At 39.6% G+C, this 14,128-nt stretch overlaps 1 protein-coding gene across 1 annotated transcript in view; it reads left to right on the top strand.

Moving 5' to 3' along the window:
* The window catches only part of TMPRSS7 (transmembrane serine protease 7), a 32,356-nt gene extending 21,403 nt beyond the window's left edge, over positions 1-10,953 (top strand). The window contains exons 11-18 of the mRNA XM_085304919.1: positions 1,005-1,141; positions 2,422-2,529; positions 3,156-3,266; positions 4,354-4,470; positions 6,025-6,202; positions 6,385-6,653; positions 8,459-8,595; positions 10,783-10,953. Of these exons, the coding sequence (XP_085161045.1) occupies positions 1,005-1,141; positions 2,422-2,529; positions 3,156-3,266; positions 4,354-4,470; positions 6,025-6,202; positions 6,385-6,653; positions 8,459-8,595; positions 10,783-10,953 (1,228 nt within the window). The remainder of the gene's footprint in view (positions 1-1,004; positions 1,142-2,421; positions 2,530-3,155; positions 3,267-4,353; positions 4,471-6,024; positions 6,203-6,384; positions 6,654-8,458; positions 8,596-10,782) is intronic.
* The last annotated feature ends 3,175 nt before the right edge of the window (positions 10,954-14,128 follow it).

Genomic DNA, 14,128 nt, shown 5'->3' with positions numbered 1-14,128 from the left:
GGGGGGTGCAGGGCGTCTGGTTCTAGAACAACCTAACTGCCCATATTAAGTTTCACTATATTTAAAACTGTGTCCATTTTTTAAAAGCATCATTCAGCAGCTTTTTCTGTTTAAAGATTTTTTTTTTTTCAACTAGAGCACTATCTATATGCCAAGTGCAACATCTTTGACATCTTTGATTAAAGGGGCTATATAAATGCATTTGCAATGTTTCTTGGCATCTGTGTGCATTTAGGTTTCTCTCAGTTAAGTGGCACCTGGGCAAAAATCCAGGGAAGCTGCTTGCCAAAATGGCAGTTTAAAGTAGATGTGCATCCAAGGGATGGACACACACATACACGCACACATATATATACATATACATATATATATAATCTAGCCTATATATTTGAAGGTATGACTTTCAAAGATGAAACCCCAGAATACTAATGATGGATGGAACACTAATGGGTGACTACTCAGAAGTTTTTCAGTTTCCCTAAATATATTTCTCCCATAACCTGGACGAATCAAACCAATTTTATCCCAGTGTCCTGTGCCCTCTCCTTCAAGGGCAACCTCGCAGATCAGAGCAGCTAGATTTCCTCTCGTCTGTGATGATATTTCCTGGTCAGTGCAGACCGCTTGGAGAGCTCCTCTCACTAAACTTCCATATCCCTTTATCAGTCTGTGTGATTCCCTTAATACTAGCCAAAAATCAAGTCTCTTGAAGACAGATATCAGAGGTGGTGACAAAAGTACCCATGTTTGTCTTAATTTCTTCATCATATCTCAAATCTGGCAGCCTTTCTCGTAAAACATTCTGCTTGCACGTGTGGGATATCGTACTGAGGAATGGGGGATCCTGGCTAACATTTTCTGATATTTGGGTGCTATTTCAGATTTTGGTTCTTAAAGTATGCCAGCTGACTGCATTGCTGAATTTCTATAGTGCTGGTACTTAAATTATACGTAAGGCAATTCTGGTGTGAAGGCTGCTCTAAGACTTTTCCTCTCCCTTTTAGGTACTGTGGTTACTATGTTGATCACCAAACAGTCTTCCACGTCGCAAACTCTGCTGCTAACATTGAGCTTCAGTGCAGTTCCAAACTCTCAGAGAAGCCACTTCTGGTAGAATATGGCAGCTATAACATCAGTCAGCGTAAGAGATTTTATCTTTTCAACCTATCTTTGTAGGTCAGATCTGTGAAGTAGTATTTCTTAGACTCACCAGGACTTAAATATTTTACATAGGAAATGCTGTTTTTTTTTTTGTTGTTGTTGTTGTTGTTGTTTTTTGGGGTTTTTTTTTGCTTGTTTTCATTCATAACTTTACTAAGCTTACGTGACTAGCAAACTAAGAGCCTTTTCTAGCTCTCTATGGCTATGCAGTTAAGGTTTGTAGGCAGGTGCMATGTGTTCTTGTTCCCTTGTGCAGACACAGTCTGCTCTGTTCTGCACAGTCCTAAAAGTTGCCCCCAGCCAGAGTGGGCATATACAGTAAACCTGGTGYACTCCTGAGGTCCCAGATTTGTTACTATCTGCACCAGTAGCTCTGCTAGTTATYTGTCCCCTATCTAATTAAACCTGAAATAATGCAGTGGCACATACTGAAATCTCTCAACTGGTGTGGTGTCAGTCAATTAAATCTGCCATTCCGTGTTTGTTTTTAACCCTAAGGCTTTGTTTGTGATATGTCTGTTCTTATAGAGAGCTCCAGGTACTGAACAGAGCAACTGCTTATTCCACTATTTCTATGGGTTTGACTACTTTGCATGCAATTAGAAATCACAGCTGAAAAACATGGCAAAAGGTTGTTGAAACCATCTACAAACTACTAGTCTCTTTCAAATTCTAAACTGAACAACTAACTAGTATTCTCTTCCTACGTTAATTTTGTTTATGTTTCAAGTTGGTAAAGTAGCAGAGTARCAATGGTTTATAACTATTTATCACATTAAAACACTTTATACATTGCATGTAGAATATGTTTAAAAAAAAAAGTAACGTCATGACTCTAAGACAAATGCTTCTGCAATTTATAAGTCACCTCAATGTACATTACTAGCTTGTAAGTCAGTAAGTCTTGAGTCCTGTTGCAAACTTCCCACTATTTTGACTACAAAAAGGGAGAGTATCCTTTAGAAGGAGGAGATATTCTAAACTGTTGCCTCATAAAAATAATTGGAGGGTTTGGTCCAGTTGTAGTGCAGAACCTGCAGGACATATTGCAGTAATGGGTGAATTTGAAGTTTGTTTTTTTTGTGGTTTTTTTTTTTAATCCTTGTTCTCACCCTCTGAATTTAAGTTAACCCATACAAACAAAAGATTGACCTACTTTGTCATTCTTTGTAACTGTTTAGTGACTGCAAATTGAAGTGGGCTGCAAATATTTGGGAAAAGGAAAATTTAAGCTGTTTTTCGTTGTTGTTTTACCTCCAGCATGTCCACTTGGGTATTTCAAGTGCTCTACTGGCTTATGCATCCAGCAGGTGCAGCGCTGTGATGGGATAAACAACTGTTTTGATGAAAGTGATGAACTCTTCTGTGGTTGGTATTCATTTATTTGACATCTGGACTGGTAAACCCAATAAATGTATTCTCTAATCTTAAGAGTCAATTGAAACRACGTGAAACTTTTTTCGGAAAAAAATCTTTCCAGCTTCCTTTACGTCTTCATGTTCAGACTATCAGTCTGTCTCTTGGGTGCTTAATTCACAATTAACTAATACAGACAAAACTTTCAATTAAAAAGAGGTAAGGAACTGAACAAGAGGAAGGGAGTTTAGATGTTGAAAAACAGCCCAAACTAGCTATTTTTTAGTTTTTTCTCTTGAGATTACTGCTGATAGATATGATGTGTTCTATTCTATTTTAAGACGAGTTATTTTACTCTATATGGGGAAAAACAAACTGTGGTGGATAGAGTATGTGAGTGATTACAAAAGTGCATAGTAAAAGAGCGACAGAGCTTGGGGCACTCTTCTTGGGGCAGTGTTGATTAGAGGTGAGTTGCTGAAATCTCTTGTGCTTTATTTTCTCCATGCATAAAAYAGCACTCATGCTCATCGTTATGAAGTGCAGTGGAGCAATGAAAGCTTACCCAGAGGTAGTCAGATGGGCAACATACCATTACAAGCACACTTCCGTAAATGCTTTGTTTTATGTTTTTATAGTTGTCCCTGACTGGAGCTGTAACTCCAGCTTCACTGTACAGGATACTTTGCTTGCCTGCAATGGAGTAAGTGATTGTGAGAATGGAAAAGATGAACAGAACTGCACAAACAGTAAGCCTACTCTTGGTTAACTTCTGCCCTCTTCTATCATCTATTCAACCCTGATTTGAATACTGGATTCAGTATTTAAGGAGTTGAGGCATTAGGGCTATAAAATTCTGTTCAGTTTTCAGAGATCATTGTAAACAAGTAGTTATTGATTTAAATGGTTTCTGTTTAGCGAGCTCAGGAACATCTGTTTCAGTGAAATACTGGCAGAAGAATCAAGTAGTGTAGATCTAGGATGAGGAGCTGAAGTTTTTAAGTTTGAATCCCAGCTTTTATYTCCATAAAACATAATCTTGTGCAAATTATTTCCTGGCTCCATTTTACTATCTGTAAAAGAACTAAAACAGTAATTGCTTTTCTGGAGGAGTTTTCAAGGTTATAAGGTTAATGCATCTAAAATGCTGTGGAAATAGTAAGTTTGGTATTAGGCTAGTTAAAGTTTTGAGTCAGCCATTTCCTTCACTACTGACAGTAGAGGAAAACCATGGCATATTAAAGGGGGTGCAAATGAGAAATGCTGGAAGTAACATTTTTACAGAGAAGTAATGTTTTTGACCTGTTTGACAGTAACTGTAAATGATCACAAGGCATTTTGCGTATTGACAAGAAAAATAATATTGTCTTAGTGTGAGCCATGGAGAAACAGGAAAACACAGAAGCTAGAAAGGTGGTTTAACTGGATTTGATTAGTAAGACAGCTTTCACTGCCTTCTTTTATTTCATATTTGATGTTGAGATATAAAGGAGGACTTCTTTCCAGAGTATTAGATGTTTTTCTCTCTAGCACACCACTTGTTCTTCAGCTACATTTTTGCCAGTGTAACAATATTCATTAGTGCCATGGGAAAGGATGGGAGGAAATACATGGTCATACACAGCCAAGTTGAATAGAAGTGCTAGTAAAGATGCAGTTTTACTTGACTAGCTACTGTTCTATTCTATCCTACTTAGGGAAAATGATTTGCGCCATCCTAGACAAAGTGCTCTTTAGCTTGTTTCTTCCTACCTATTGATATCTGTATAAATCTTACTCATGCAGACGTGTTTTTATAAAAAGCTGCTTCAAGTGAATTTTCTTCCACAATTTCAGGTATCCCTTGTACCAATCACACATTTAAATGCAGGAATAACATATGCATTAGGAAAAAAAATGCAAAGTGTGATGGGACTGTGGACTGTACTGATGGAAGTGATGAAAGCAGCTGCAGTAAGTCTCTCCCATATATTGAGCTTTCTGAACTTTAGCTTTTWTACGCTTAAAGCCCTATTATTTCTCCCGGTTTTGGAGTTTGTACAACTCATGCGGCAAGTATTGAAGTTTTTTAATTAACTTGGTGATCATGGGATTCTGTTTAAGGTATCCATTTACATCACATCTGGCTGCAGGATTTCTTAAGTGCTTATAGGAGGGTGAGCTTTCTGTTAAATGGAGCCTTAGTCAGCTATAACTCTTATTGCAGGGAAGAAGGGGTAATTAAGGTTAAGGAGCAGGAAAGCAGACATAATTGCAGAGCAAACCTCCCTAGTAAATAAGGCAGCATTCTTACTATGTGCCATAGAGTCAAATATTTTTGTTGGAGTCAAGCTGCATTTGGACTGCCACAGTGAGCTGGCTGCAATGAGACAAAGAACAGGAAGGTTTCACTTCTCCATCTATTCTGAAYGGCAAGCTATCCCCTCCCACCCCAATCTTTCATAGTATCAAGCTAGATTCCAGTCTCAAATCTTACTAAAGTAGCCTTTAGATGGGCTTTTTGGTTCATTTTCCTCTAAAGTGAACAGGTAATTGTTACTGCAATAGGAATAAAGACAGGGTTAGGATTCACTTAAATTGAATGCCCTAGGGCATTTTATCTGACCTCCAGCTGCCTCCAGTATGCCACCTGTATCTCAAATCTGCCAACACCTGTCTTGGGTACAGTAAGGCATCTTAAAAGACTACATATATGCCCACTTACGTTTGGAAGCTTGAATGCTGCTCTTGACTCTGTGGGTGGACRCTGGAAAGTGCCCAGAAATACTAACACCTGTCTGTGGGAGTGTGGGATCAAAGCTCCTGAGCTATGGCTTTGTATTTAGGTACTAGGGAAGGGCATAGAGCCCTATAGATGGATCTTTCTCCTTTCACCTTCAAATTACTGTGTGCAGCTTTCTGTGCTGAGACATGACTTCTTTACCATGGTAGGTAATAGACTACATTTTCAGATTTTTGAGTTGTTCTCATGAAACTTAACAGTTGGATCGCCTGGCTTCTGAAGTAATATATGACCAAAGAAATGATTCCATGTAAATGGCTGTTGTTATACTTCCTGATACTGTTCCTGCAGATTTGGCAAGAAATAATTGTCCAGTTGATACTGAACTCCCTTTTCCCTCTGAACTGCTCCCTTCAGTTTGGGGTTGAGAGTAGTAGAAAGAGGTTGTGGTATTATATCTTTTTACATGTTTTACATCATTGTGATGCTTGTTCAACTATTTAATAGATCCTCTGACATCTCTGACACAAGAAAGAATATGGGCCTACTTTTGTGGTAGAGCTGGAAAAGAAACTTGCATTTCCTCTGCCTGCGCCCTGTTTGGAGTTGCTTCTTGCTCCAGGAGCAGGGTATCCAAATAGAGGAGTTCTGTGCTTAGAGCAGGACAAGGAAATGGACTTCAGAACATTTCAAGGCGCAAGATTTTTTTTTTTTTTTCCATGCCTATTTGGGAAGTGGTCTAGTTAAAAGAAGTTACTGGGGATAACCTGAAATATCCCTTGCAGGCTGTGGCAGCGGCACAAGCAGCGAGCTCGTCTCTCGGATCGTGGGCGGCAGAGACGCTCAGGAAGGCGAATGGCCCTGGCAGGTCAGCCTACATTTTGCGGGAGCCGCTTACTGCGGGGCGTCGGTGATATCGAAAGAATGGCTCGTGTCGGCAGCTCACTGCTTTCAAGGGAGCAAGTAAGTCGTTTTCCCTCCTAACTTCACCCTGGACGTTGCTGGTGTCCCAGAAAGCTTTGAGCTTCTRGAGTGTGAACAGTATCGAGGCAGGCTGCACCTTCCCTGCAGCCCGCTGCTGGGCAGGAGGGTGATTTGGGCTCAGGGTATGGGCAGACAGCGTGYTGGTTTTCCCTCTCCGCTAGGCTGGCGGACCCCCGAGCGTGGCGTGCTCACTTGGGGATGCGAACGCAAGGCCGCGCCAAGCTGGTATCYGCGGTGAGACGGATCGTGGTCCATGAATACTACAACAGCCGGAACTACGACTACGACATCGCGCTGCTGCAGCTGAGCAAGCCCTGGCCGGACRCCATGAGCCACGTCATTCAGCCCGTCTGCGTGCCCCCCTCTTCCCACAGGGTCCGCAGCGGTGACAGGTGCTGGATAACGGGTTGGGGCCAAAAGCAGGAAGCAGGTGAGCTTTACACCTTCGCTCCAGCTAACCTAGCTCCCAGGTGAACAGCAGCCTCTCCAGCTGCAGGCTGGCATGTGGGATACCTGCTTTGGTTGCAGGGCTCAGGCGTGCAGAAATTCTAATGTTTTGAACCTGCAGCCCTAGGGAAGGAGGTCCTTGTATGCACGTACCTTCGAAGGCTCAGAAAAATCAGCCGTGGGTCCTGTGGATCTGGAAGCGCTGCAGGCTTGCATTTGTAGCTGGCGGCAGCTACGCTTATTCTGAAATAACTTTTTAAAATTTTGCCTTATTATTTATTTAACTRTTGGCAGCCTGCTAACATCCCTAAATGGCCTCTTCCGGGCCAAGGGCCTGGAGGTGCCGCCCGGCCTCAGGGAGCAGCTTGACAAAATGGCCACCGCCCCCGTAATGGCCGCCCRCCCTGTGTCAGGGCACAGCCTGCTCCTGTGGCCACCTCTCCCCCAGTGTGGGTGCTGCGCTTGAGCTGCCCCCCAAATAAGTGCTTTCTATAAGCCCTTCCCGCTGTGAGGCTGTGTAGCCGTCACCATGCCAAACGCCAGGTCCTGGCCCAAGTGGCTTATTTCTGCCTTYGGGGTTGGCCCGGCCTGGCCTGCCTCTCAGTGCCGCTGGCGCCACAGGGGCCCATCTTGGGGAAGGCCGAAGGGGTAAGTGCGTGCCGAGGTGCAGCAGCGGGTATTTCACCTCCAGTGTTTTGRCTGGATGCACTCAGCCCTGCAAGCTGCGTAGCTCTGAGAGAATATATGGTTACTGAGTGCAACTGTGCCACTGGGGAAGGCTCCGGACAAAAATCTGCAGCGCCGTGTGTACCCTTGGCTTATTAGTTAGTCGTTAGTGAAGTTTAAATCTTAAATGTGACTTCAGACATAAATGCAGTGTCTTAAATAGGGTTTTTCCTCTCCTGTATTCGTTAGTTTACGCAATTCAATTGTCAAATCAATCTTGTAAATTTATTTAAAGAATGCTTTAACGCTAACTAGCTGTATCTAATCCTAAAACATATTTAAGCCAGTACACCATATTTAAATATGTTGGTAAAGTTGTTTTTGCTCCACTATATCCTGTTTTGAGAGAACCTAGTGATATTATTACAGCTATTGTCAAAAGGAGGGGAAAGAGTCCATTTATTTTTTTTCCAAAATACACATTTTTCAGAAAATACTTTGCTGAAAACATCTGTTCTGACAAAACCTTTGGACACAGAGGGTGGAATTTGAGAAAAAGCTTTTATTCTGTCAAGAGAGCAATTTTTCTTCTTTAATCTGCATGTGAGGTTTTGATTTGGGGTCCAGCCTGTTCCAAAACACTGCCCTAATGCTGAAGATATCCTGTGATGCTTCTAATAATCCCATTCTCTTTTCAAAGTAAAGAGAGAATAAATTATTAGATCATACAGTATTTTACAGAAGGAGCTGTAAAAGGTACTTTTGGCCAAACTAATATTTATGCTGTTGTACTTGCTGGGGCCAAAGAACCAAGATCATGTTACATGAATACYTGATGCTTAGAAAAGGCTTTCTGGTTGCAGGTAGGACCAACCTTTGATTTATGTACTGTGTCAGAGAAAGGTAAAAGAACAAAGGAAGGAAAATGTTAATTTAATCTAAATTCTCCCTGCGTTGGGACGTGTTTTTCCCTTAGACTGTGCTGTTGTGGTTAGTTGTCTGGATCTGGAATTACCTGAACTTCAAAAGTATGTGTACTTTCTGAAGACTGCTTGCTTTGCCTTTTGACAAATAAGTAGAATCTTGAGCTCTGAGTCATCTTACTTTCAATTTGTTTTTCAGATGATGAAGGTTCGGCAATTCTTCAGAAAGCAGAGGTAGAAATTATTGACCAAACATTATGCCATTCCACATATGGGATAATTACAGCTAGGATGTTTTGTGCAGGCCTAATGTCTGGGAAAAGAGATGGCTGCAAAGTACGTATCTCTGCTCACACTGAGTTTCTCTTGCCTTTCATTGTTGCATGACAAGTTGTAAGAACTGACTGGCTAACCACCTTGTGGTGCCTATGCTTTGGTTCTGAAAAACAGCTGTGTAAAAGAGTTCTCTATCAGCCAGTCTGTCATTCAAGCATTCTTGGAGTTTTGCCACTTTGTGTGCATGAATCGCATCACTGAGTTTCAGTTTTAGCCCAAGGGCCAGTTGACTTGTAAGCTCAAATAGCATGGGAATTGTTGAAGGGAGGCAATATTTGGCATGAGAGTCTCTCAGCTGAAGGAGAAACTGTGAACCTAGTATGACTCCTTTTCTTAGGACACCTTCTCCCACGGTTGAAACTGCAGAGCTGATTGATGAAATGCAGACAAATAGGCAAAATTTTCAAACCTACAGCATTTTTGATCTGACAACGCTGATTTTTTTTTTTTTTTTTTTTTTTTTTTTTTTTNAAGAGTGAACTTCTGAATGTACTCATCATTTGTTTTGCTGGGTAAAACAACTGTTTAATGATGGAGAGCTGGCATCTTAAAGATGTTCTAGCTTGCGCTGGTGTATACAGAAATGAGGTGAACCACAAGCTTTCTTCTCTAGCCTCCAAACTTTCGTGAAGCTGCGGTCAATCAGTCAAATTGCCTAAGTCCTAAATTGGTAGTATCTCTCMCTAACATGTGAATGGTAGTCCTACAGTAGCAGTGTGACTGTGAGCACCTTTGCGTTTGTTTCTCAGTCTACACCATAACAGCAATAGCTCTTACAACAAGGAATATCTGAGGGTTTTCTAAGGGMGTATAACACACGAGCTGCTTTTTAGAGGTTAGTATAACCATTGACATCAAGCATCATTTTCTATAACTGGAGAGTATTTCTGCAGTTATCTGTCTGACCACTCTAGCTATAGCCAGGGAAAGGCATAATTTCCAGGCCTTGGGCTGCGTTTTTGTAAGAACAAATGGTGGCTAACTAGGTCTGGTGGTTGTTAGAGCTAATTGAATTATGTGATTTGTTTTATGAAAAAATACTAATGTTCAACTTTGCTTGTGTTGCAGTGATTTTTTTTTTTTCCTAATCACGATTTGACTAAATGGGAAGTCTTAATTTTCAAGGTTAAAAAATGATCTTCTAAGAGTTTGGGCTTTAACAATTTTGTGAGATACTTCAAGATAATCCAACTTTGAGCTATTGGCTGTACTACATTGTCCGCAGAGGTCGTTCCAACCTGAACTTCCTATGATCTTATAATGTTAAAGCAAAATAGTTCAGTAGTTCCTATAGAAAATATGGATAAAAGGAAAGCACTTCTTTTGCAAAACACTTACATTTTACCAACTCAGCTTTTGCTGTTGGAAGTCTTTTATTACCTGTAATGTTTTAATAGACTTCAAGTTGCTACCATCTGTCTAGTTCAGAGAAATCGTGCATCTACAGCAACCTTACAGGAAAGCTTAAACTTGGTCCAAGAGATTTTTTTTCACCAAATGGTGAAATATTTTTTTGCTTAGATTTCTGTCAATATTTTTCTGCCAGAATATTCTAGGATTGAAATATCCTGTTTATCTGGTTCTGTAGCATTGGAAATACTCTGAGCTGTATGGAGTTTTGAAGTCCATAACAGACTTCATTGTAACTCCACTATTTACAAAGGCATTGTGTGCCCCTAAACATTACTTTTGTTGTAATCTTGTAGCTACTATAAGCGCTTTTTAAATTAGGAAAACTAAAATTTACTTGGCAGAACTAATCTGTTCCCATTGCTTTTATTTTCAATGAAGTTATTGGATATTAAAGATTATTACTGTATTTTGCCTTTTGGTATGTCTGCAGTCTCTAAATGAAAGCACATATTAAGTAGCAGATCTTGGGTTTAGCTGTAAGTTTAAGGCTGAGAACTTCCTTGAGAATTTAAAATATGGCCTATGAAAAGTAGTATCTTTACTGATGCTTTTAAATAGCAACAGCTAGCCTTATCTCCTGTGAATCATGAAGCTTTGACAGAACTGTGAAATCACACCTGCTTCAAGAAAGAAAAGAATCTCCTATTTAATGTCCACTAGTTTGAGCTATGTGAATGGAAAAATAAAATAATTATTGAAATTATTTGGGAAAAAACTATGGGGGATGTTTTGCCTAGATTTTAATGTTCTTTATTTCAAACGTATTCTTTTTAGGGTGATTCTGGTGGACCCTTATCATGTCAAAGCAATGGTGATGGCAAATGGTTTTTGACTGGCATTGTTAGCTGGGGTTATGGATGTGGAAGACCAAATTTCCCTGGTGTCTACACAAGAGTGTCAAATTTTGCTCCATGGATTCACAAATATGTGCCTTCAATCTTGTAATTTGAAACTTATGCTGGAGTAAATTATATCCTGGATATCTTCATTAAAAAAATGTTTGATAAAACTGTTAGTGGAATTTCTTTGCCTGTCTCCCAGCTTGACACATTGTATGTTTGTTTGTTTGTGGGTTTTGTTTTTTGAGTACACAATATTGAAGCAACAACTAATCCTTTGTTGCAAACCTAGAAGAAAGATCAGAGGAAAAGTTTGATCTTGTGATTGTCTGTGCAGATGTCTGTGGACACAGTGAGAGCTAGAGTAATGAGCATCTGGTGCTATCATTTTGTTCATTTTTCCAGGCACCAGGAGTGTCTATTTGCAACTGTCTATCAAGAAAACCAAGACACAATTGTCTGGCTGATGACAGTGCTTAACTAGCTCAAATGTTTCCTCCTAGGTCTTGGTACTGCAGTACAATGTCAACTGAAGCAGCCCTCAGCTGTTAGTATTTTTGTGAAGCCTACTTCCTCTGCCTCCTCCAGCAAGAGTAGCTGACATGGAGAAGGGAAGGGTRGGAGAGAGCTGGGAAGAATAATGCAATGAAAAATAAAGGGAAAGAAAAATGACCTTTTTAGACACTACTTTCCATTGAAAACTGAAGAGCTAAGCAGGCTCTTAAGGAACTGATAAGTTACTGTGGGCCACTCTGCTGTGATGCTTCTTTCTAGAGGAACATTTCTGATGCAGAACAGTAACATTCTTTTCTGCAGGCCTACAGCTTCAAGGCAGCTAGAAAGCTTTTCTCATAATATTAACTTATTTAGTAATGAGGGAGGAGCACTTGGCTTTTTCTCTGACTTTGCTTCTAAAAAAAAAAATCATCAGTAGGCATCCTTAGGAAGAATGAATAAAATGTTGTTGAAAGAGTACAAGCTGAAGGGTAGTGTGACCTGAAGAGACTGGAAAAATAGAGGCTGAAAACACAACCTCTCCACTCTTCCCTTCCCTCTACAATATTCTGGAGTTGAGTGAATGTTGCTTGAAATGTACCTCGTAGGAATAGTTTATCAACCTGCTTTTAGATAGCTTGTCTATACTGCATCCCCTGTAGGTTGTTCACTTGAAGGCTGCTTTCACCAGTGTGTGAAAGAAGTAATAGTTATTACTACAAGCAGTTCTAGCTAAATTGATCTTAGATTTTAGATTTCAGAATGCTCATCTATACTATTGGTTCATTTGCTTATTTTTCCAGGACAAGATAAATCTCTAAATTTGCAATGACTAATGATGACTTTTTTTTGTCAAAACACTGTGGGTGTTTCCTGATCTGGGGTAAACTTGCTTAGATCTCCTGAAGCCTAAGCTAACTTCTACCAGTTTAGTGAATGTGTCTGTTGGAAATGATATATTCATGTAACTGCCTAAAGGGCAGTTCCCCTCATCCCTTGCCTCTTTTCACCTAGTATTTAGGGGTGAGGGGGGAGAATGGGGGGTTGTTTCTAAGAAGATAAAGTGTGTTCATTTTATAAGGGGGAGGGAGGGTTTCAGCTAAACTTGGCATTCATACGTGCCCTGAAATCAAAGGCTCTTCTGCAAAAACAAAGCTCTAACACTCTGAACCACAGCCATAGGCAACTTTTAGACTGAGAAGGTGTAAGATTGAAGTTCATTACAGTAAATAAAATTTATACAGTGGAAAAATTATTAAATTCATTTATAGGTATCTCATTTCAATCACAAATTGATTTATCTGAGTTTTTTTAAGATGGATTTTTTTTTAAATGACATTATGACATATGGTAATTGTGCAAGAATTAATGTGCTTCTACAAATCCTTCTCTTTAAATTTACTTCTGTGAGTTGGCAGACAACGTACTTTATGACGATGGACAATTTATTTCATGACAGATGTGTATGGATGTGTATATAAGATTTGCTGACACTAATGCCGGCCCTTGAGAAGACAACATTCTTCAAAGCATTCTTTAAGGGATAGATTCTAGTGATGCTATTGTATTAGAAAGCTCAGTCTTAAAATTTTTTCCAATAAATTTTGGCAAGTTAGTTTATTTCTCTTAAATCTGTAGTACCCTCATTTTTGGAGATCAGAAGTTCTGCAGATAAACATAGAATAAAGAATTAGTTCTATTATTTCTGTAACTTCCATTTTAATTAACAGTATGGTTTTGGATTATCTCCTGCTCTTATTTCYTGCCCTAATTTCCCTGTATTTGAGATTATTCATACTTAGTCCACCTGAGAATTTGAACTCCTTATCTACTGGCAGCTTGACAAACTGAATAAAATGTGCCGTGTGCTACTGCAATTATCTTCTCACCGGCATGAAACTGATGTCTTCACCCTCTGACGGATGTCTAAAACTGCTCCAGAATTGGGCTCCTCTGAATTTATATTGATTTTTTAAAAAAAAAAAAAAAAAAAAAAAAAAAAAAAGTTTAACTGTTAGAGCTGTTGCCAAAGCAGTTTTGTTTACTCTAGGCTTTTCCGAGAGTTTCTTTCCCTGAAGGAAGGGGAAAAGTACTAGTTAGTCCGCACATTGTGTGTGGAGTGGAGGTAGGCTGTTGAAAAAAGAGGACTTGAACAAAGCAGTCTGCCTGCAGTTGTATCTTGCGTTTCTGAAGCCCTGAGGCTTGTCTTCCAATGAATCTCTTTGTAGTCCATGCAATCTGCATTTGATTTGGGGGTGTTTGTTCCCTTTTTATTTTTTCTTATTTTAGCTAAGTGTGTATGTATATCTGTATATATGTTCATGCACATCCACCTGCACATGCATATATATATATGTATATGTTTTTATATTGTGTATTTTTATACATTAAGATACATATAYGTGTATGTAACTTCTCTCCGACCCTTAATTTTCTTGTTTAACATGCAGAATTCCCTGAGGTTGTTGGCTTGCTAGCTTTAAACTCTTTTAAACTTCCAAAAAGAAGTATTGATATCAATTGCTTTGCTATTCTGTTTGTTCTGTGATAGAAGCTTGAGGCCACCACATATAGCACTGGAAAATCAAGTGAACTTTGGAACTGTGTGTTTCTACTTTCTTATAAATATTTCTATGGTTTTCTTCAGGTTTTCATTAGAAGTTTCCTGGTTTACCTTGCTCTGGGGCTTTTCATCTATAATTTGCCTGCATGTCATTTGTGTAAGTGGCCTAAATAACTCCTCCTCTTGCATTTCTGAGGGAAGGGGGTAACTGATCTGTTTTTAA

Source organism: Rhea americana, unplaced genomic scaffold (genome assembly GCF_003343005.1).
Source record: "Rhea americana isolate MKP2758 unplaced genomic scaffold, rheAme1 scaffold_213, whole genome shotgun sequence".
Classification (NCBI taxonomy): Eukaryota; Metazoa; Chordata; class Aves; order Rheiformes; family Rheidae; genus Rhea; species Rhea americana.
Note: the sequence above shows the minus strand (reverse complement) of the source record. Positions and strands in the feature narration are given on the sequence as shown.